Source organism: Periplaneta americana, chromosome 7 (genome assembly GCF_040183065.1).
Source record: "Periplaneta americana isolate PAMFEO1 chromosome 7, P.americana_PAMFEO1_priV1, whole genome shotgun sequence".
NCBI classification, from domain to species: domain Eukaryota; kingdom Metazoa; phylum Arthropoda; class Insecta; order Blattodea; family Blattidae; genus Periplaneta; species Periplaneta americana.
Window position 1 is genome coordinate 168536363 of NC_091123.1, and position 20867 is coordinate 168557229.

The 20867-nt window shown below is 38.8% G+C and overlaps 1 protein-coding gene across 1 annotated transcript in view; it reads left to right on the forward strand.

The window, feature by feature from the left end:
* Positions 1–17801, forward strand: part of LOC138703690 (mitotic spindle assembly checkpoint protein MAD1-like) — a 31360-nt gene extending 13559 nt beyond the window's left edge. The window contains exons 5-12 of the mRNA XM_069831792.1: positions 1497–1627; positions 4072–4353; positions 4689–4833; positions 8532–8724; positions 10808–10976; positions 14089–14261; positions 16987–17177; positions 17305–17801. Coding sequence (XP_069687893.1) covers positions 1497–1627; positions 4072–4353; positions 4689–4833; positions 8532–8724; positions 10808–10976; positions 14089–14261; positions 16987–17177; positions 17305–17481 — 1461 coding nt within the window. The 3' untranslated portion in view covers positions 17482–17801. The remainder of the gene's footprint in view (positions 1–1496; positions 1628–4071; positions 4354–4688; positions 4834–8531; positions 8725–10807; positions 10977–14088; positions 14262–16986; positions 17178–17304) is intronic.
* Positions 17802–20867: the final 3066 nt, after the last annotated feature.

The window sequence follows — 20867 nt, forward strand, 5'->3', positions numbered from 1 at the left end:
GACGAAAGATGGATTTTGGAAAATAGGAAAATGATGTAGGAAAATTGACATTTCACTGAAAACTACTATTTTTCTGAAAAACTTTGGGTTCCAAGCTTCAAAATGAGGGGTCATTTATTAAAATCCGTTGAGCCGTTTTCCCGTAATTTTCATTACCAGTTCAAATTATATATATATATATATAGATACAATGGAACGGATTCAGGTAGCAGTGATGAAGGAATAAAGGCGAATAGTAAAAAGAAACATTGTGATTTAAGAAGTTGGTGTAGTGGGGAAGTAGTGGAGGAAAATACAAGAAAATAGTAGGAGGGGGTCAAGATATCAATAGCAAGTGAAGTGAAGTGAGGGAGGATATAAGTGTGGGGGTCAGCAATGGAGAAGTGGGGAAATATAGATGGATAGGCCGGTGAAGGAGAGGTGACGAGATATATTTAAAGAGGACATAAGTGGAAGAGACGGAAGTAAGTTATGACTTGCATAAATTTGGTATGTAATAAGGTGGATGGCACTGTATACAAATATGTGAAGTGCCATCTCACCGGAAGAAAGTGCTTAATGACAAATATATATCATATCATATATAAATACTGTATTTATATGAGAATAGTTGCCATATTCATATACAAGTACATGTTAAAACTGGTTATTGTTTATTTAATCTCTTATTATAAATGTTAAATATTCTTAGCGTATTTTGATTATTATTCTATGATTGAGTTCTGGCTGATATGTAGCCTACATCTCTTATCAGGCAGTACGTCTCACTTGACGAGGAAGAATAATTGCTTGTATACATCTGAAGTCTGATTAGTGTAATATGTAGCTAGTCAGCGATCTATACAATGAAGAGGGAAAGAATCAGGCCACTCTACCCCATTATCTCCTGGCGTAGTTGCCTCATAAGTGGTGCCTTTTTGGTATCATTTGTGAGGTTCAGACCTGTCTTCGGAAAGAGTATTTGACTAAACAACAATAACAACAACATCCTTTACAATGTACTAAACAGTAGGCTGTATCATTTTCGTAATCCGTAAGGGCACTATCCTGATATTGGATTTTCTCTATATATATTTAGTGAATAAGGATTCAAAACACTAGATTGGAAAAGATCGGCTTGCTGTTCTTGCAAATCAGACAGAAGTACTTATTGTTTTATATTGTTTGTCACTAATATCTTTGAAAAGATGGAGTGCAAGAGGTCTAATGCCTGGCATTAGAAAACAACAACAACATATTGTTTGTGATCGGTTATTTTGGCTATCAGTTGCAAATTTTTCGTTTGTTTCATACCAGTAAGTTTTATTGATAAGTAATTATTTGAAAGTAATTAAATCATGTAATTTTAAGGTTAGAGCCTTCACTTCATTTCTTAAAAGCAGTTACAGTATTAGATATTTAATTTGCTGATTTTGGACTTTCATGCAGCACTTGATCACTTTTAAAATTAAATGATGCACTATTAGTATAACTGATGTTTATATTATTTTGTGCAGGAGCTGGAACTGGAGTTAGAAAAAGGGAAGGAGGCAAGAGAGCTGTTGGATAAGCAGCAACAGAATCTTACACGACTTCCCAGTTTGGAGCGTGAGGTAACGTCTCTGAGAGAAGAGAACAGGAATCTTAGGTAAGTTATTTCATTTCTGTCTCTCTAGTCATCTTTTTTCCAGAATGATATTAATAATTCCAATTGACTAGGCCTACTTGCAGTAATAATAGCAAATTAAAAAGATTGAACTTTTATTTTATTTTGTTACACGAATTATGAAGTATTGCAATATTTAAAAAAAATTATGTAATCACTGATTAACTTTATAATACATCTGGATTACACAATGTTTAACACTATATCACTTCGGAAAACGTGTTATGTGCCCTTTCTCGTGTTAAATTTTACATTACCTCATTAACATGTTTCGTTAACAGGCTGAAACATGTTAACGAGTAATGTAAAATTTAACACGAGAAAGGACACATAACACGTTATTTGAAGCAACTTTATAACTTCTTTACTGTGTTAACATTAGGAAATTACCTGGCTGACTAGTTTCTAAGTGTTAGAACAATAAAAATTATGTAATAGAAGATTTTTGAAACATGGTTTCTGTATTCTTGATAAAGAAAAGTATTGCTTATGACATATTTTTTCTCCATACACCTTTAGGCAGACGAATTTTATTGTCATTCAGTATTTACGAATTACCATATTGGCCAGAATCTGTTAAGACCTGGAATGTAATATGACATACACTTTGACAGTGTTATAGAATGAAAAACTTACAATTTAAAACTATTTTCAGTTTTTAGCAACATCCTCTTCTGATTGTTTTCCCAGTGTCCTGCTTTTTCTCCTATCATCTCATCTAAACTGGAACTGGATTCGTCTTCAAACTGGCAATCATTCCACAAATTGACATTCTCAGTGCCATCCATGCTATTAGAAGCAACACTTCTTAAACGGAATCTATACTGAGCTGAGACTAACAACCTTCTATTTCAGATGCTGTTAGGTCTAACATAATACCAAGCTTAAAAGTAGTAATTCAGAAGAAACTATGTATAATTGACAATAAATGAATTATGAACTAACAATAACAAAGCTGTATTTGGAAATATGACAGGTATAAGTGCAGCAAAGCACGTGAGTACGGCTAGATTTTTAAATAAAAATAAAATAATGGCTGCAGAAGCAAAATAATACCATTTGAATGTTTAGTCGATAGGCGAAGACTGGTTGGAGCCTTATAAGGCATCACCCATGAGGTAACTATGCCAGGAGATAATGTGGTACAGTGGCGAATTCCTTAAACAAATTAAATAATTAAAATATTATTATTATCAAAGTACGAGTTGGGTGCTCGAAATTTGCAGATTGGAAAGTGGAAGATTACATTATCGAATTGATTATTAAAATTTCATAAAATCTTTTATTGCTTCCCAATACAGTACATCATTTGTTGTTGAACTATTCAAATAACGCACTTGCATCGTAGTACAGTGACGACCCACAATAATTTGTATATACAGGGTGTATCTAAATTGGTGTCAAATATTTCGGGGACGTGTTCTTAACATCAAAACAATTAAAAAAGTTAATAAGAACATGGGTCTGAAAACCATTCGTTAGGGTGTTATTAAAGGATTTGTCCCTTCATTGACCACTGATTGTTTGATGGTTTTTTGTTCGTTTGTATTTTGTAGAGCAAAGAAATCAGAAGAAAATGTATTCTGTGAGTGAACAGAACGAAATGATTTGCATCATTTAATTGATGATGTGCTTCTGGACGTCATCCAACGAATGTGTTTTAACACGATGCTGCTCCAGCTCATTTCAGTCTGATAGTTCGTAATTTTTTTAATGATCGATTTCCCCAAAGATGTATTGGTCGAAGGGGATTCATTGCATGGCCTGCTCGATCGCCTGATTTGAATCCAATGGATTTCTTCGTCTGGGGACATTTAAAGTCCCTGGGTTATGCAACTCCTGTACTTAATGTTGATATTCTGAGAGCGTATCCAAATGGATTTCACGAAATACGAAACACTCCAGGAATTTTCAACAGAGTATGCCAGAGCAGGTTTAGGGGACACATCGAAGCAGGAGGAAGCCACTTCGAGCAATTTTTGTAACATTAAATTTTGTCTTGTAACTCTGAAATAAATTATTTTGAGACCAATGTTCATAGGAACTTTTTGTAATGTTTTGGTGTTAGGAACATGTCCCCGAAATATTTGACACCAATTTAGATACACCCTGTATTTGTGTGATGCGGACCCATTAAACCTGCAAATAAATTTTCATCTGTTTAAGTAAATTGGAGCTATGTGTGAAAGCAGTATTACTAATGGTAATAGGGAATAGCAAATTTTAGCTATCAATGAAATCAAAGAACCGTATAAGTTAATGCATTAAGAATTTTCCACTGTGTAGTCTGATGTTCACAGATGGGCAGGCAACTGGATGGTACAGTTCACACCTGCTTTAAGACTGAACAGGGCTATGTGTGATTATAATACTTAAGTACAGTTTTCACTTCATATTGCATTCTGTACCAGAAAACTGGTTTTCAGGGATGCTGTGCACAACAAACTTATACTGGAAGAAGAGGTGATGGATCTGCGATCGCGTCAGGCAGGATATGAAGAGCGTGAACAGCAGCTGACCCAGCTGCAGGCCACGCAAGGCCAGCTGGAGAACTTGCTAGAGCAGTGGCATCGGCTTGCTCGAGACCATTGTGTTGGAGCTCCGCCTGAAAAGGCAATTTCAGGACCAGAATTGTTGAGGATAAGGATTGAAACTTTGCAGCAGAAGGAGCTGATACTCACCGCAGACAAGGGACAGCTCGACTCTCAGTAAGTGCTGTTGATGATGGAAAGCATTCTGATCTGAACTTTCCAACTTAGGTTATGAAATACATTTTTACTTTCCCATTAAAAAAGTGTTGTGATGCTGCAAACTGTTAATTCATTTTTTTTTTTTTTTGGCGAGGTAACAGAGATAACATAATTTTGCTCTTTTTGAAGTAGCTTTTGTCACAGCACATACTGGTAGTCATGTTTCCATGCAAATAGCTCACTATTTGGGGATAGAATTATTACAAATAGTTTGTGGTTCTCTTGATCTCCTGACCTAATTTTGTGTGTGTGTGTCTTATTTGTTTATCGCAATGTCACATTTATGTGCTTAGGTTGAAGGCAGCTCAGAATGGCAAATCCAGAACTGAGATGGAACTGGAAAAGGCTACGAAGCAGATAGAAAAGCTACAGGGTGTTCAAGAGCAACAGAGTAACCTTATTAAGCGTCTGCAGAAGAAACTCTTGCTAGTTTCACGCGTAAGTTACATTACATTTCTGTAACTTATGGTTACAAATTTTTTTGTACATTTTCTGAAGACAGATATGAAAAACTACTTTTAACGATTCTGTTAGTTTGGCATTCATTTGTACTGTTTTTTCATACTAAAGAAATAAAATACTCATTCTCTTTACACACTCAAATTACCCGTTCATTTTACTTAGCTACTATTTAAACTGTTGGTATTTTTCAGAATTTTATTAGGCAGGTCTTTTCTTTGTCTCAGTTTTGCAGCAAATACTTGCCAGGTCATGTTGAAATTGGTTAAAACAATAAGCATGGCTTGAACAGTTTCTAAACTCATTCTGGATTTTGGGATGTCCACATCATGTTCATTGAAGAAAAAACTCATGTTTGTACGTATTTATTTATTTACACTGCAAGTGGGCAAACACCCTGTGACAGTGGTAACTTAATTACACATAATAAAAATTAATACACAATAATTACAATTAATAATAATAATACATAAAATAATGTAATTAATAAGTGAACCTAATTTTCCATTACAACCTACATATGTATAGGCCCTACATAATTTTCACAATGGTACTGATAATAATCTTTAACTTTACTCTCATCTCACTCACTGTACTGGCACTACGACACATTTCACTGACACTATAAATTATCAATGATCGAAACTATTCACTGCCACTGTAAACCATAACTTCACTGACTCACCTCACTTCAAATAAAACAAACAATTATTACACCCTTATTCATACTTACAAACAGAACTACATTAAACACTGCTACTTACAGACCTGTTACTAAATCTATGTATTACTCTGTGAAAAGATTTATTAAATCTACATACTTAGACTTCGACAAACAAAATTTGATAAGACAATCTCAAGGGAAAAAATGGAACTCTCTGCATCATAATCCACAGTTAATTCCCGATTTACCACGAAAATCGTCTGTAGCTGCATTTAGATTGGCAACAGGCCATGATTGTTTGGCCAAACACCTGCATAGAATTTTAATATATCAGTTCCCTAACTGCCCATTGTGCAACTCAAACCAAGAAATGGATTCGGAACACCTCAAAATCTGTGCTTCAGTGGCTGGTCATGATAATATCTTTGAAAAATATTGGAGTGCAAGAGGTCAAATGACTTTATTGTCAAATGCCTGGCATTAGAAAACAACATTAAACTAAACATGTCTACAAGCTATTTCAAACTAATTTACAATTCAAACCAAGGGAATAGCTCATCAGGCTAAGTAAATACATGTCACCTTAAGTAATTTAATGTATTTTTTTTAATTTACTTTTTGTACACAGCCTTTTAAGTTATTTTTAAATCTCCTTAAGGAATGACAACCCTCAAAGACCATCAGGAAGACTCAGAGACAGTTCAGTCAACTCCTAGAGTTATGCAAAGGGAAGCATATTCTCAGAGAAAGTTTTAAAAATTTGACTCAATTCATTTTGAGCAAAAAATAGAGTTGTCTTCATTCCACTTTGCTTCGTACTTTCTCTGAAGTCACATATTTCTTCAAGCAAAAAATTTATCAAACAAATTATCTTATCTTGATCAAGTCCATGTACATTTATTTTGAAGAAAAATGATTGACCATCTTTAAATTTTTCTGTTTGTGGAGGAGATCTCAGCAATATGCTGGCTGACATTCCATACAAATGTTATTCAGCAACGGGATGTTCAACAGCATTTTCATGAATTCACAAGAGACACTGAGAATTCTATTATGGAATAAGAAATATGTCATAAGTTGCTTAATAAATTGACAATGGAATAAGTTTCTCTTCTTCCCCGGAGTTCAGTTTTTCTATTAATCTTGATAACAATATGGAAGACTCGACTACAGCTATGTCCTCATCTTCAGTTTTGATTACGGCATCATGAAAAAGCAGCACAGTCGCATTACCAAAATTCATCCACAGCAATGTGCAAGGATCATTAAACCATAATAATAATTAACACTGAAAATCCAGGAATATCTGGGGACCAGTGGTGGCTCGTACCTGAAAATAATAGCGTGCTAAAAATATTTTTAGACTCTCCTAATTTTTTAAGGTGAAATCCATCTGTCGACATTTTGAATCGACTTAGAATTGCCTTTAAACACTTTGCTATTTTCAATGTGTTCTCTCACTACACTGTTCACGCTGGTTATCAGAACACACCGAGATTATCTGACATTTCCGTCTCATCATGGCCACGTAGCGCTAGTTCAAATTTCCCACAAAATTTAATACAGTCAATTATTTTCGATAAAATATATCGATTTTTTCGACTTTTTCATGTTTCTGTGCTGATTCTTGATAAGGTCTATTAGCTGCACTGCAATATTTGCAGTGCCAATCGTACAAAGATCAAACGAGTTTATGTTTCTTGCTGTGTGAATGTTTCTTTATATATTCATTCAGAGACCAAGATCTTTGACACGAATCACCACTACTAAATAGGAGGCAAGGGAAGCAGAACAGAGCATTTCGTATTTCGCATCCACATATCCAGTCGCTGTTGTCATGAACTCTTCTGTTACATGTCCTAGTGTACACAGAGTTTTTACCATCCTTTACTTTCTGCACAATATTGGTGTTGGCCGACCTAGATTTTTAATTCTAATTTAAACTTCTATGGCTGCTTGGAGAAAGCAGTTATGAGTAATGAATCAATGGAGTTCATCATGATATAACTACAATGAATCCCATAAACCTGCACACACTGTTTTGAAAGTGGAAAATAATCCCTATTTTAACGGACTCCCGCAAAAATGCATGCCAACATAGACCCCGTAACACGTAGATAATAAACTCAAACTATCTGCTGAGATTATATAAAAGTAAACCTGTTTACACAAACGTTCAAAAATGTATTTCAATATGATTATATTTATGAAAAACACAAAAAGCAAAAATAAGCTACATATATAAAACGGTCGACCTGGTTGGCGAGTTGGTACAGCGCTCGCCTTCCATGCCCAAGGTTGCGGGTTCGATCCCGGGCCAGGTCGATGGCATTTAAGTGTGCTTAAATGCGACAGGCTCATGTCAGTAGATTTACTGGCATGTAAAAGAACCCCTGCAGGACAAAATTCCGGCACATCCGGCGACGCTGATATAACCTCTGCAGTTGCGAGCGTCGTTAAATAAATCATAACATTTAACATTTATATAAAACGTATTTTCTTTATTTCAAAGTTATATCTTTAGCGCTGTCTAGGTAGCACTGTATGAACCAAAGAATATAGAAGGGAAGAGAGAAAGTTTCACCAAAACAAAGCGAAGAAGAGCGTACCGCGCTGCACAATAGTGAGCACGGGGTTGTGTGGAAAAGCAGGACAAAATATCAAGGAGGGGCGAGGTGAAGTGCTGTTCTGCGCATGAGCAGACACTGCTAGCCGGACTGAATTGGGAATTAGCATGTAGAGTAAGGATGGATTCCATTGAGTCTATAGCACCAAATTATCGAAAATAATTAACTATTATAAGTAAAATTTGTATTATGTGCGTTTTCTTTAACAATATTATTTCGACGATAATTTTATGGCGTGCTACAGCACGTTAGCACATAGGGAGTAGCCGCCACTGCTAAATCGAGGGATGAAATTTTTTGGAACTGTCTCCAGAAAACAGGAAGTCTGGTAACCTCACTGCATGGTCTTGGCTCTTTTGAGCTCATAATAATGTGTTTTATTGCAGGAACGTGACAGTTATCGGTCACAGTTGGACCTTTATGAGAAAGAATTAACAGTGACGTCCACGTCAGCACTGCTGACCTCCCAGCAGCAACAGCAGAAGTCACGGATTGAAGCACTGGAGAAAACAGTTGAAGGATACCGCGAATTAGCTGAAAAGTTGGAGTCAGACCTGGAGAAAGCATCAAAAGGTTCAGGTAATGATGTGAAGTTTTAATACGTTTTACATCCTTTTCAAATAATTCGGATAAAGCTATTCCCATTGGTAAAATATCGTTATTTCCTTTGTATTCTTTTCCATGATATGATATGATTAGACTTCGTGGAATTGCCACGAGAATCGTAAGGTTTACTACGCACGCGGTATAGACTGTATGAGAAGGGGACGTGCAACGGATCGAGTATGCCTCTGATGTAAACACTGAGCAGTATACTGCGGTTACAATAAAACCTGTATCCTGCATTCAAGAAATATAATGAATGATCATTGAAGTAGGAAATGTCTAAACAAGTAAATACACAATTATTTTATAGTGAGATATATTAACTCTTAAAATTTAATGTAAGATACTCACATCATCTTTGAATATGTGCATTGCAGTGAAGAGTTGCGTACATTTTGAGAGACTGCAAAGTGAACCTCCTCCGATGGTCACTCAAACAGTTTTTATAGCCTATTGGGAAAATGTATGTTCAACATCACACGATGTAATACGTACATATTTGAAGAACGGAAAGTTACTACTTTTTAGTACACCAACTTCAGACGTCTTGCCGTGACCTGATGGTACATCATTTATAATACGAAGTTGTGGATAGGCAGAATTTTTTGCAATAATGTTTCTCAACTTACATTTCACTTTTTCTGAAATTAGTGAATTGTTATTTTGGATAACGGTTTGTGATACTTTATCCACTATATTAAGGGCTTCTGAGAGTTGTAGTTTAAACGATTCTAACAGGATAATGCTTTCGGACACGATTTTAAAATTAGAATCAATGAACAGAATATCTTCTAATAGCTGTTCAGAAGGCAATGATTTTACAGCTGCAACAGCGGAACTGTCTGTACTATCCAATGCACCAATTACCTCCATTATTTTGCCGTAATATTCTGCATAACAATTAACAGCATCCAACCACGTTCCCCAATGGATCAAGACTGGCTGCGGGGGTAAGGGTATTCCAGGGGCAATTGCTTGGAACAGCAACACTCTCATTGTGGTATGTGTGATTGAATTCTTGTCTGCACTGAACAAATGTTAAGCTTTGACTATTCCAACCACAGTAATGCAAAAACAAGTGCTTACATAGGTATACATTAGCTGTAGCTGCTCTATCTATTTGGACCGGTCACAACTCTTAACATGAACTGCTTATACTAAGAGACCGGGCGGTCGCTCACCTCCTCTTTACTACCGTACATCGGCAACCTGATTGCATGCTGCGTGTGGCAATTCAACGAAGTCTAGATATGATAATTATTATATTATAGTTCACAGGCAAAGTAAATACAAGTAATCAATTGAACCCTTACATTACACACTTTATAATAATTTTTACACAAAGATATACTATTATTTAAATAAAATTTCTACAATTTACGTATTTAATAAACAAAAATTTTGTTTTATCTTGCACTTGCTTTTAGTTTTGTACAAGACTCAACTCATTCTAGAATTTAGTTTCAATCAGTATTTGTTCACGTTCCTCAGTTGTACTTCACGTTTCAATCTGCAATGTGCAGCCAGCATATCTAAATCTTCTCTTATTCTAGTATTTTCCATCCCTCTTTCGTTACAGAAATACTTATACAGTTCATACAAGCACTCTCGTTGGTAAGCCTTCATTTCTTAATTTTATTTCATAGCATTCTTTTGTCGTACCATCAAAACTATTAAATTTAGAAATACAAAAATACCTAAATAGTTTCTAACCAAGTCAAATATGTTATTATCGGTGAATCTAGAAAATGCATACTTGCCAAAATTGAATTTATTTGTGAGCTCAGTAACTTTACTTTCCTTTAATAAATCCTTCCTTTCTTTTCCATGAAGACATTGGGTTTTCTTCACAATTGGAATTTATGAATCAACAAAATGTGTTCTTTGTAGAGAAGAAGATTCAAGTATGACAAGCACCACATACTACAGCATTTCAGATAGGAGTGTTAATGACATCACAGATGTTCCCTGGCATATTAGAGACCAAATGGAGGAAACCCAATGCTCTGAGCATCTGATTGATTGATTAATTAATTAGCTGTGTTAAAACTTGCAGGGGGCTTGCAGACTACTGAAAGAATCATGAAATTGGAGGAAGAGAGAAACATGCTCCAGAAAGAGAAGGAAGAATTGTTAAAACGCAGAGATGAGCTGGAAATAGAACTGGAGCAGAGGGCACTGAAGGGCGATTTTAACCCTCTGAAGACCAGGGTTTTGCACTTCAGGTAACACATCTGCTGGTGAAGCCACCATTGCTTAACATTCAAATAGTAGATGTTAACTGTCTCATACTCATAAAAAAGCAGTTGTTTGATATAACTATACCGAAAGTCTTGTGTTGGCTGAGTAGTCGAGACATTCAACATGTCATGTTGACAGTCTGGGTTCGAACCTTGGTCAGATCTGAGATTTTTCATTGAAAAATCCATAGTGACACTTGCGACGGATAAGATAGCAGTTGGGTTTTCTCGGGTCCTTCTATTTCCCCATATTAGGCATCTACATCATTCTGTCAACATTTCTCCATTTCATTATCGGTCTGTAGATTCCCAAAATGCCGGCTGGCTTAGGGAGGAGTGGAGTTGCTGGCTTCAAACCTGGGTATGCAGCGAACCTTACTGTATAGCTTCACGGTTAGTGCAATAGGTCGTGAAAGGTCCGAGTAGCCCTGTGCCTGCCAGGGCTGCCAGGGGGATAGCCCCAAGCCTGCCGGGGCTGACAGGGAGTAGCCCCAAGCCTGCCGGGGCTGACAGGGAGTAGCCCCAAGCCTGCTGGGGCTGACAGGGAGTAGCCCCAAGCATGCCGGGGCTGACAGGGAGTAGCCACAAGCCTGCCGGGGCTGACAGGGTATAGCCCCAAAGCCTGCCCGGGGCTGACAGGGAATAGCACCAGAGCCTGCCGGGGCTGACAGAGAATAGCCCCAGAGCCTGCCCGGGGCTGACAGGGAATAGCCCCAGAGCCTGCCCGGGGCTGACAGGGAATAGCCCCAGATCCTGCCTGGGGCTGACAGGGAATAGCCCCAGATCCTGCCGGGGCTGAGAGGGAATAGCCTCAGAGCCTGCCCGGGGCTGACAGGGAATAGCCCCAGAGCCTGCCCGGGGCTGACAGGGAATAGCCCCAGAGCCTGCCCGGGGCTGACAGGGAATAGTCCCAGAGCCTGCCCGGGGCTGACAGGGAATAGCCCCAGAGCCTGCCCGGGGCTGACAGGGAATAGCCCCAGTGCCTGCCCGGGGCTGACAGGGAATAGCCTCATAGCCTGCCGGGGCTGACAGGGAATAGCCTCATAGCCTGCCGGGGCTGACAGGGAATAGTCCCAAGCTTGCCCGGGGCTGACAGGGAATAGCCCCAGAGCCTGCCCGGGGCTGACAGGGAATAGCCCCAAGCCTGCCGGGGCTGGCAGGGAATAGCCCGAAGCCTGTCGGGGCTGACAGGGAATAGCCCCAGAGCCTGCCCGGGGCTGGCAGGGAATAGCCCGAAGCCTGTCAGGGCTGAGAGGGAATAGCCCCAGAGCCTGCCCGGGGCTGACAGGGAATAGCCCCAAGCCTGTGCGGGTGACAGGGAATAGCCCCAGAGCCTGCCCGGGGCTGACAGGGAATAGCCCCAAGCCTGTCGGGGCTGACATGGAATAGCCCCAGAGCCTGCCCGGGGCTGACAGGGAATTGCCCCAGAGCCTGCCCAGGGCTGACAGGGAATAGCCCCAAGCCTGTGGGGGTGACAGGGAATAGCCCCAGAGCCTGCCCGGGGCTGACAGGTAATAGCCCCAAGCCTGTCGGGGCTGACAGGGAATAGCCTAGAGCCTGCCCGGGGCTGACGGGGAATAGCCCCAAGCCTGCCAGGGCTGACAGGGAATAGCCCCAGAGCCTGCCCGGGGCTGACAGGGAATAGCCCCAGACCCTGCCTGGGGCTGACAGGGAATAGCCCCAGAGCCTTCCCGGGGCTGACAGGGAATAGCCCCAAGCCTGTCGGGGCTGACAGGGAATAGCCCCGGAGCCTGCCCGGGGCTGACAGGGAATAGCCCCAAGCCTGTCGGGGCTGACAGGGAATAGCCCCAGAGCCTGTCCGGGGCTGACAGGGAATAGCCCCAGAGCCTGCCCGTGGCGGACAGGGAATAGTCCCAAGCCTGTCGGGGCTGATAGGGAGTAGCCCCAAGCGTGCCAGGGCTGACAGGGAGTAGCCCCAAGCCTGCCGGGGCTGACAGGGAGTAGCCCCGAGCCTGCTGGTGCTGGCAGTGTGGTAGCCCCAAGCCTGTCGGGGCTTTCAGGGTGCACTTCTGATTCATAGTGCCCTCCTCCCGAAATTTCATTTCATTGCATAAGTATACCAAATCTCTCAAAATAAATTTGAATTTGCCATGCTCCATTGCAAAGAGTAATAGTGTCACCAAGTTAGGATCTTGTGCAGTGAGTTGGCCATTAGTGTGTATTGCTCCAGTTCTTTAACAATTCACTTCCTTGAGCTTCTTTTCTGTATATGCTATGAGTCGTAAGTTTGCTCATATTCCATATTAAAAGATGCAGAAGCTGGAGCACTTCGTTTAGTGTTCAGTATTCAGTAGCCAGCTGGCAGAGCGACGCGAACCTTGGTTTAATCCCAACGTTGACAGAGTTGTGGTTCCTCAGGGTTTTCATTTCCATTGTCATTGTTCATTTCAATAGTATCCACCCAAAATGGTGTGGCATGTGACTGACATACAAGTGGCGGGTGTAGCTTACTTTGAGAGGAGCAGAGGGCCTCTCTGGTGGGGGTTTGGCTAAGATGGTACTTCATAGCTCAGTCATCAATCTTCTTAATGTATCCAGCTGTTTGCTGACAACATAAAGTCCACTTTAGTCTATTCAGTTGTTGTTTTTTCACTAGAAATGAGGGTATTTTGATCGGTGTTCATTATAGATGCCTGTTGCTAGTAGCCAGAGTTGGGGTGTAGTCAATATATACTGCAGGGCTGTGTCTTCTGCAACTGGTACTGATGATTTTAATTTACTTTGAAAAATATAGTGGGACTGCATTGGTGTTAATGCAGCTTCTGGGGGTACCTCAAGTTTAAGCCCCTCACCACGACAAGGTGAGTACCCACGAGAGGGATAGCTCAGTCATGATGTCCACGAAGAAAGTGGCTCTTTGAACTCAACAGTCATTCCTAACTCAAGGAGTGGCAAGACACAACAAGCCTTGGGGGGGGGGGGGTGCTAGTCTTCAGGCCCCTCCGTTGTATAAAGGGGAAAAAAAAATGTAGCTTTCCTGGCAGAAATATGAGCTGTACGAACGCATCTTTTATGTTATGTGGCAAGTAAGTGGTTTTTATTAGAGTGTGCTGTAGTAGATTTTATGCGATGGCAGGATGAACCCAGCAGCAAAAGCGGAAGCGGAGCAGCAGGATGAGGTGGCACAACTCAAGCAGGAGTGTGAACGTTTGCAAGAAAGAGTGCGGGTGCTGGAGGGGGGACAGACACTGGATGTAACAGAGGCCGTCAATTTCCGTCTGGCTACTTCCAGTTCTCAAGAAGTCAAAGGTATTTGAAGTGTATATTATTTTATATCACGCTTGAACACAATGGAGAACATGCATGGATGGATTTTTACTGTTTTGTTGAAAGTTAATTCTTTTAGTGTCAAATGTAGTATAAGCTCACATTATGAAATAGAAAACTTAAAAAATTTTGATCTTCCTTTATAAAAATTCATATAAATGTTACATAAATTGATATAAATCGAGAATAAGAGCAGCAGAGATTAAATTTTTAAGAAAAACTGCGATATATCAATCTTAATGTATCCAGCTATTTGCTGACAACATAAAGTCCACTTTAGTCTATTCAGTTGTTGTTTTTTCACTAGAAATGAGGGTATTTTGATCGGTGTTCATTATAGATGCCTGTTGCTAGTAGCCAGAGTTGGGGTGTAGTCAATATATACTGCAGGGCTGTGTCTTCTGCAACTGGTACTGATGATTTTAATTTACTTCTTTTGTGGTTTATGGATGGACAGTATAGAAGAACGTGTTCAAGATCTTCATCATGATTATTGATCTTGATAGTTTTCTGTAACTATTTAATCTCCCATGTTATACTAATGGAAGCTGATACAGTGTGCACAAGTGCTGTTGCTCTTACAATTTTTTTTTAACATTTTGTTGGCATATCTTTTTCAATAGCAATGTTTAGATTTAAAACTACCTTTACATTTATAAAATGAGTCAAACCCAAGTTAATGGCATTCTTTTGAGACAAGATGTGGTTTATTGGCACCGTGTTGAATTTCCCAGTTAGTTATTTCCTCCAAGTCTATCGAATTGTATTGAGAAAGATGTATTTTTAACCATACTTAGATATACAATAGAACAACGCATTTTTCTCATTGAAACATATCTATTGAAAAAAAAAAATGTCATAACAGTTGTGTTCAGCTTTGTACAATGTTTCTGTGGAACCTGTTTTCTTCCTGTTGGGAAGTTCATGAAGAGGTCCACTGCATTTCTGAAGACGACTCTCACAGAAGAGCGGATATGATAGCAATAAACAGGCAACAACAAAAGGCTATTATCATAGATCCAACTATACGCATGGAGAGAGATCTAAACCAAGCTCATCAGGTTGATCAGGAAAAGAGGGCCATTTATGAACCTTGTATTCCCTACCTTAGTGCCAAGTATAACATCCCTCTCTTCAATTGGTCAGTGACAGGTTTATTTTTTGGTGCTCGGAGTTCTTTACCAAAATTTACATATCATTTTTTAAAACAATTATCAATATCATCTTTTGAAATTCAAAAAATCATCTCGCAGATTCTCAAAGATTCCCTGCAGATTATACAATTTCATTTATACTACTCAGAAGGCCTTAATTAAGGATATGCTAATTTTACATAAAATATTTTATTTATCAGTATAATTTTATAGTCATCTTCTAAGATTTTATTTTATAATTGATACTCAATGGTGCTTAATTATTACACTTTATTTTTATAACAATATTCATATTTAATTAATTATATTTGTTTGCTATTAATTTCCGGATCCTCGTGGTGATCCTTAATTAAGGCCGGATGAGTTTTTTTTTTCTCTCTCTCTTTAATAATTCAGCACACTGTTTGTCGCATAGCATGCACAGATGATAAGCCCCAGTGAGTCCCTTCCTGTATCAGCATCGGAAACCTGTAGTACCCCAAGACTTCACCCCAATCTATTTTTAACTACTACACACAATAGACGAATTGAGAGGGAGGTGTAGAGGGAAACGGGAGTACCCCGAGAAAAATCCTCTGCAGTGTCTTTGTCCACCACAACCCAGCCGGGAATCTAATCCGTACCGTCTGAATGGAAGATTAATGCTCTAATCCCCATTTCAGTTTGGTTAGGCCTTCCCTTCTACTCACACTCTTTACTATCCGTGAAGGGGAAGATGCTACTGTCTATCTTACTAACATTTGAATAATTGACTTTGAACATAGTGAAAATTCCTATTATTGAAAATGTTTACCGGTAATCTATAGTAAGCGATTGTATTTCATTTTATCGCTGTTTATATCAACTGGCACATTAAAAAGCTACTGACAGCAGAAGATAAATGTTTTCTTCACCGCTAGTTGCTACTCTAAGCATACACAACAGGACAATCTGCACTGTATCACTCCCCCTGACTTCATAATACAAACTAGCATCCCTTAATTTAATTAATTATTAGTTGAAAATATTGTAAGAACGACACCAAAATATACTGAAACATGTAATCGTCAAACATGTGTGTCACTGTATTGTATATCCACTTATGTGCTTTATTTAACATTTTATTTTCTTGTGTGTACAACTTGGGGGGGTCCAGGTATAAGAGGTAACAGCTACCGTTCTGTTACTGACGGACTCAGGGCAAGTAGAAGGGGAAAGAAATGCCTTCACATCCTCTCAACTTGTTTGAAATGTCGTTTAGTGTTGAGCCTACAGACAATTAATAAGGAAAATCCATGCATTGTGTTGTGTTGGGCTTAAAGGAGACAACTACTGACTGCGAAAAGCCATCAAAAAGCAACCTTTTGGCTTGGTAACTTGGGTGTGACTCATTCTGCAGCGCAAACAAGATGAGGCTCCGTTATTGAAGTAGGTGGGAAGAGAAGCAATATGTGTTTAAATGTTTTAGCATGTATTTAAATCTATTCAAATAATTGATTTCACTTCAGCATTCCAGAGAGCTGTAATGCAAGTTGATAACACATTCTTATAGCAATTTACTGTATATATTTCAGAGTTACGGGAACAGATAAAATCTTACGATACAAAACTGCAAAGACTGAAAGAAGCTTTCAAATCTACAAGCCAAGAGTACAGAGAAGTGTGCTACATACTGTTAGGCTACAGGATTGACCGCATTAAACCTAATTTATACAGACTGTCTAGCATGTATGCAGACTCCCCAGACGACTTCCTCATGTTCAAGGTATGTAGGACCATATCATTTCTTGTTTAGTACTACATTGCAATTAAATATACTGTTTCATTAAAATGTAATTAATGAATATAGAAAATACTGCATTATAAATAATTTTCTCTTGTTCATGTTTCAGCTTGTAAATGGAAGCCCTGAGTTACTTGAAACTCCGTATTCCCTGACACTTGAAGAGTTCATCAACCTGCATCTGAAGCACCAGCATTCGATGCCCGTGTTCTTGAGTGCTATCACTCTGGATCTTTTCCAGCGTCAGACAGTTTGTTCATCAGGTGATCCTATCACACTAGAATGATGGTATTTATGCTTACACATTCGTGGGACATATTGAGGTATAGTACCAATCTGTTTTGATTTTAATTTGTTGCCAAAATTTAAAGGAGTAGAATTGTGAAATTCTTATGCAAATCATGTAAGTTATTGACAAATATTTAATATGTATCATATTAATTATTGCCTGTTTAATGACATTACCTGATTGAGAGGTAAACTATTTTTATTTTCACTGGAAGTTTTATTCCGTTGATGTATAACTCCACAGTTGGTCTTATTGTAGACTTAAAATGCGATGGAACTTGACAAGAATTTTGTGTAATAAAACTAAATAAAAATAAACTTGTGAAATAATATTTACAGTGTGTATGTATGTATGAATGAGACGTGGACAAATTATTAGACTAAAACATTTCTCTTGGAAACATAATATAATTCGTCATATCAACTATCAGTGTATTTCACAGAGTCTCTGTTGTTGTAAATATGATTGTTTACATCTTCTGGTATATTTTTCTAATGGTTAAGTATATTTTGTCTGGCTGTGTTGGTACTACTGGTGTTTTAATTATATACTGCAGAAGATATTCTCCCATGGCCTGCAAGAAGACCGGACATGAACGAAATTGAAAATCTGTGATCTATACTGTAGAAGAAAGTGAACAAAAAGAGGCTTACAACAAAACATGGACTCATTTAAGCACTGTCTGATATCTGGCTAAATGATGCTGATATTTAAAGAAAGTGTCAAGCTTTGGTTTCCAGCATCCCTGACAAAACCAATGTGTTAATAAAGAATAAGGGAATGTTCACAAAATATTAGTAACCTTCAGACTCAATTTTATGTTCATTATTTCTGTGCAAAATACATTTTTGTTCATTTCTGCCGACAAATACAGCTTTGTTCCACATATATTTAATTTAGTCTAATAATTTGTCCACGTCTGTATGCATGAATGTATGTATAACTTTGACAGTGAAATCATTTTCCTTCTCAGTAATTGGTGACAACATCTGAATCCATCTTCAAATCCTCCTGTACAGCTTGATGCTGGTAACATGACTGGTAATAACATGAAAGGTAGCAACCGTTGCTTTTGTGATACTTCTGAAATTGTGTAAGGATTATGTATGATCTTCATCCATTAGGAATCCTTGTTATTTTACAGATGTAATTTTTATTCACTTTTTATGATTTATTTGACTGAATCATGAAAATTATTCAGAAGTTTTTTGTTTGATTTGAACCTCTTTTCTGCCAACATGTCTAAGTGGCCTATGTTCACGGGTTAGCAAGGCCCAACATATAGGCATTCTCATTATCATCTGTTCCACAATGTGATACAGATCCATTGCAATGTTAGATTTTTTCTAATTTATTAGTTTGTGGACCTTTTGCCTAACAGGAGTTCATTGAGGCTCAAAGTAATTCGAAACACAACTGCACTGAAGTGAAAGTAATGTGGTGCCACCCTAAAGCAGGAGACTTGATTGAGGTGACTGGATGGCGTTTATAGATAGAAGCACATGTCAAGCTGTAATTTTACCTTAATGGTACTCATTTCATATTGGAGTGAAAATGGCAAGTTGTAGCCGATTTAAGTGAACACCATATTTTAACGTTTTGGTGGCTACTTCATTCACACACAACCCCCAGAATGTCTGGAGGACCACACCTGCTGTTGGTCGACGGGTCCATTGGACCTAGCTGGGAGATCTTGTTGATCACCAGCTTTCCCTCCTTAAGCCACTGGAGGACGATTTTAGTGCCATAGCAGGTCAGCACTAGGAACAGAAAAGTAGAAAGAGGAGGAAGGAAAGGGAAATGAACCCCTAGGCCTCGAATGCTCTAATGCCGTCGGGGTCGAAGAAAGTAAGAGTTCAGAGAACTGGAGAGGTAAGGGTAAAGAGGGAATTAGGTATTGGATAGAGGAAAATTATACCAAATTCAGTCATTAACTCATCAAGCTGACCAGTGCTAATTGATGAGTAGCCCCTCCCTTTAGTTCAGCTCGTAAAATTATGCTTACTAACAGCTGCACCACGGGAAGGTAGGGATGGGACATTGGGTATTTGTCCAGGTTGGTTCCTTAAAGCCTTCAATGGAAAGGATTAATGGCTCTCCCCCCTGTATCCGACAGATACCCTTTTGCAGTCCCCTAACTGCCCATTGTGCAACTCAAACCAAGAAATGGATTTGGAACACCTCAAAATCTGTGCTTCAGTGGCTGGCCATGATAGTATCTTTGAAAAATATTGGAGTGCAAGAGGTCAGATGACTTTATTGTCAAATGCCTGGCATTAGAAAACAACATGTCAAGCCGTACATATTTGGTTTTCCATGTTTAATTTTTATAGGAATAAAACGTGGCAAAGGAGTGAAAAAAAGAGCGGTAAAGTGCAGAACGGTGCAACCAAAGCACAGTTAGGTGTGTTTATTTATTGTTTTCTTTGCAGGATAAGCGAATTTTGGCAATTTAATAGCAGAAAAAAAAAATAAGGTACTGCACCTAAAATTCCTAGTTGTAGTCATCTTCAATTAGAATGCGATTTATGTGCCGTCTTTTATTTAAACAGCCGATTTTTCTCACTTCCCCCTACCCACTTTGTAATACAGTATCATAAATGAAGATTGGTGTGTACTGCATTGCTGTGAACTAAATTGGCCTGCACTGATGTTCTAACCTTGACGTTATCTGTCCTTACTAGTCAATGTATTTATGATATCATTCAACTGATTCGTCTTCCAAAGCTCAGTGAACCACATTTTATAGATTCCATATGCGTCTCTTCTAGCTCATTAACTTCCAACTCGTGCACGTGATACAACACCCTATCAATGATCCCATGACAGTCCTCACAGATCCAAACAGTACTGTATAAAATAATGAGACTAGTGAACACTACAGCAGAGTCCGTATAGGCCAGTTTCTATCTGATGCTTTTCCAATTCACTGCGGGCTAAAGCAGGGAGATGCACTATCGCCTTTACTTATTAACTTTGCTCTAGAGTATGCCATTAGGAAAGTCCAGGATAACAGAGAGGGTTTGGAATTGAACGGGTTACATCAGCTGCTTGTCCATGCGGATGACGTGAATATGCTAGGAGAAAATCCACAAATGATTAGGGAAAACGCGGGAATTCTAGTTGAAGCAAATAAAGCGATAGGGTTGAAAGTAAATCCCGAAAAGACTAAGTATATGATTATGTCTCGTGACCAGAATATTGTACGAAATGGAACTATAAAAATTGGAAATTTATCCTTCGAAAAGGTGGAAAAATTCAGATATCTTGGAGCAACAGTAACAAATATAAATGACACTCGGGAGGAAATTAAACGCAGAATAAATATGGGAAATGCGTGTTATTATTCGGTTGAGAAGCTTTTATCATCCAGTCTTCTGTCA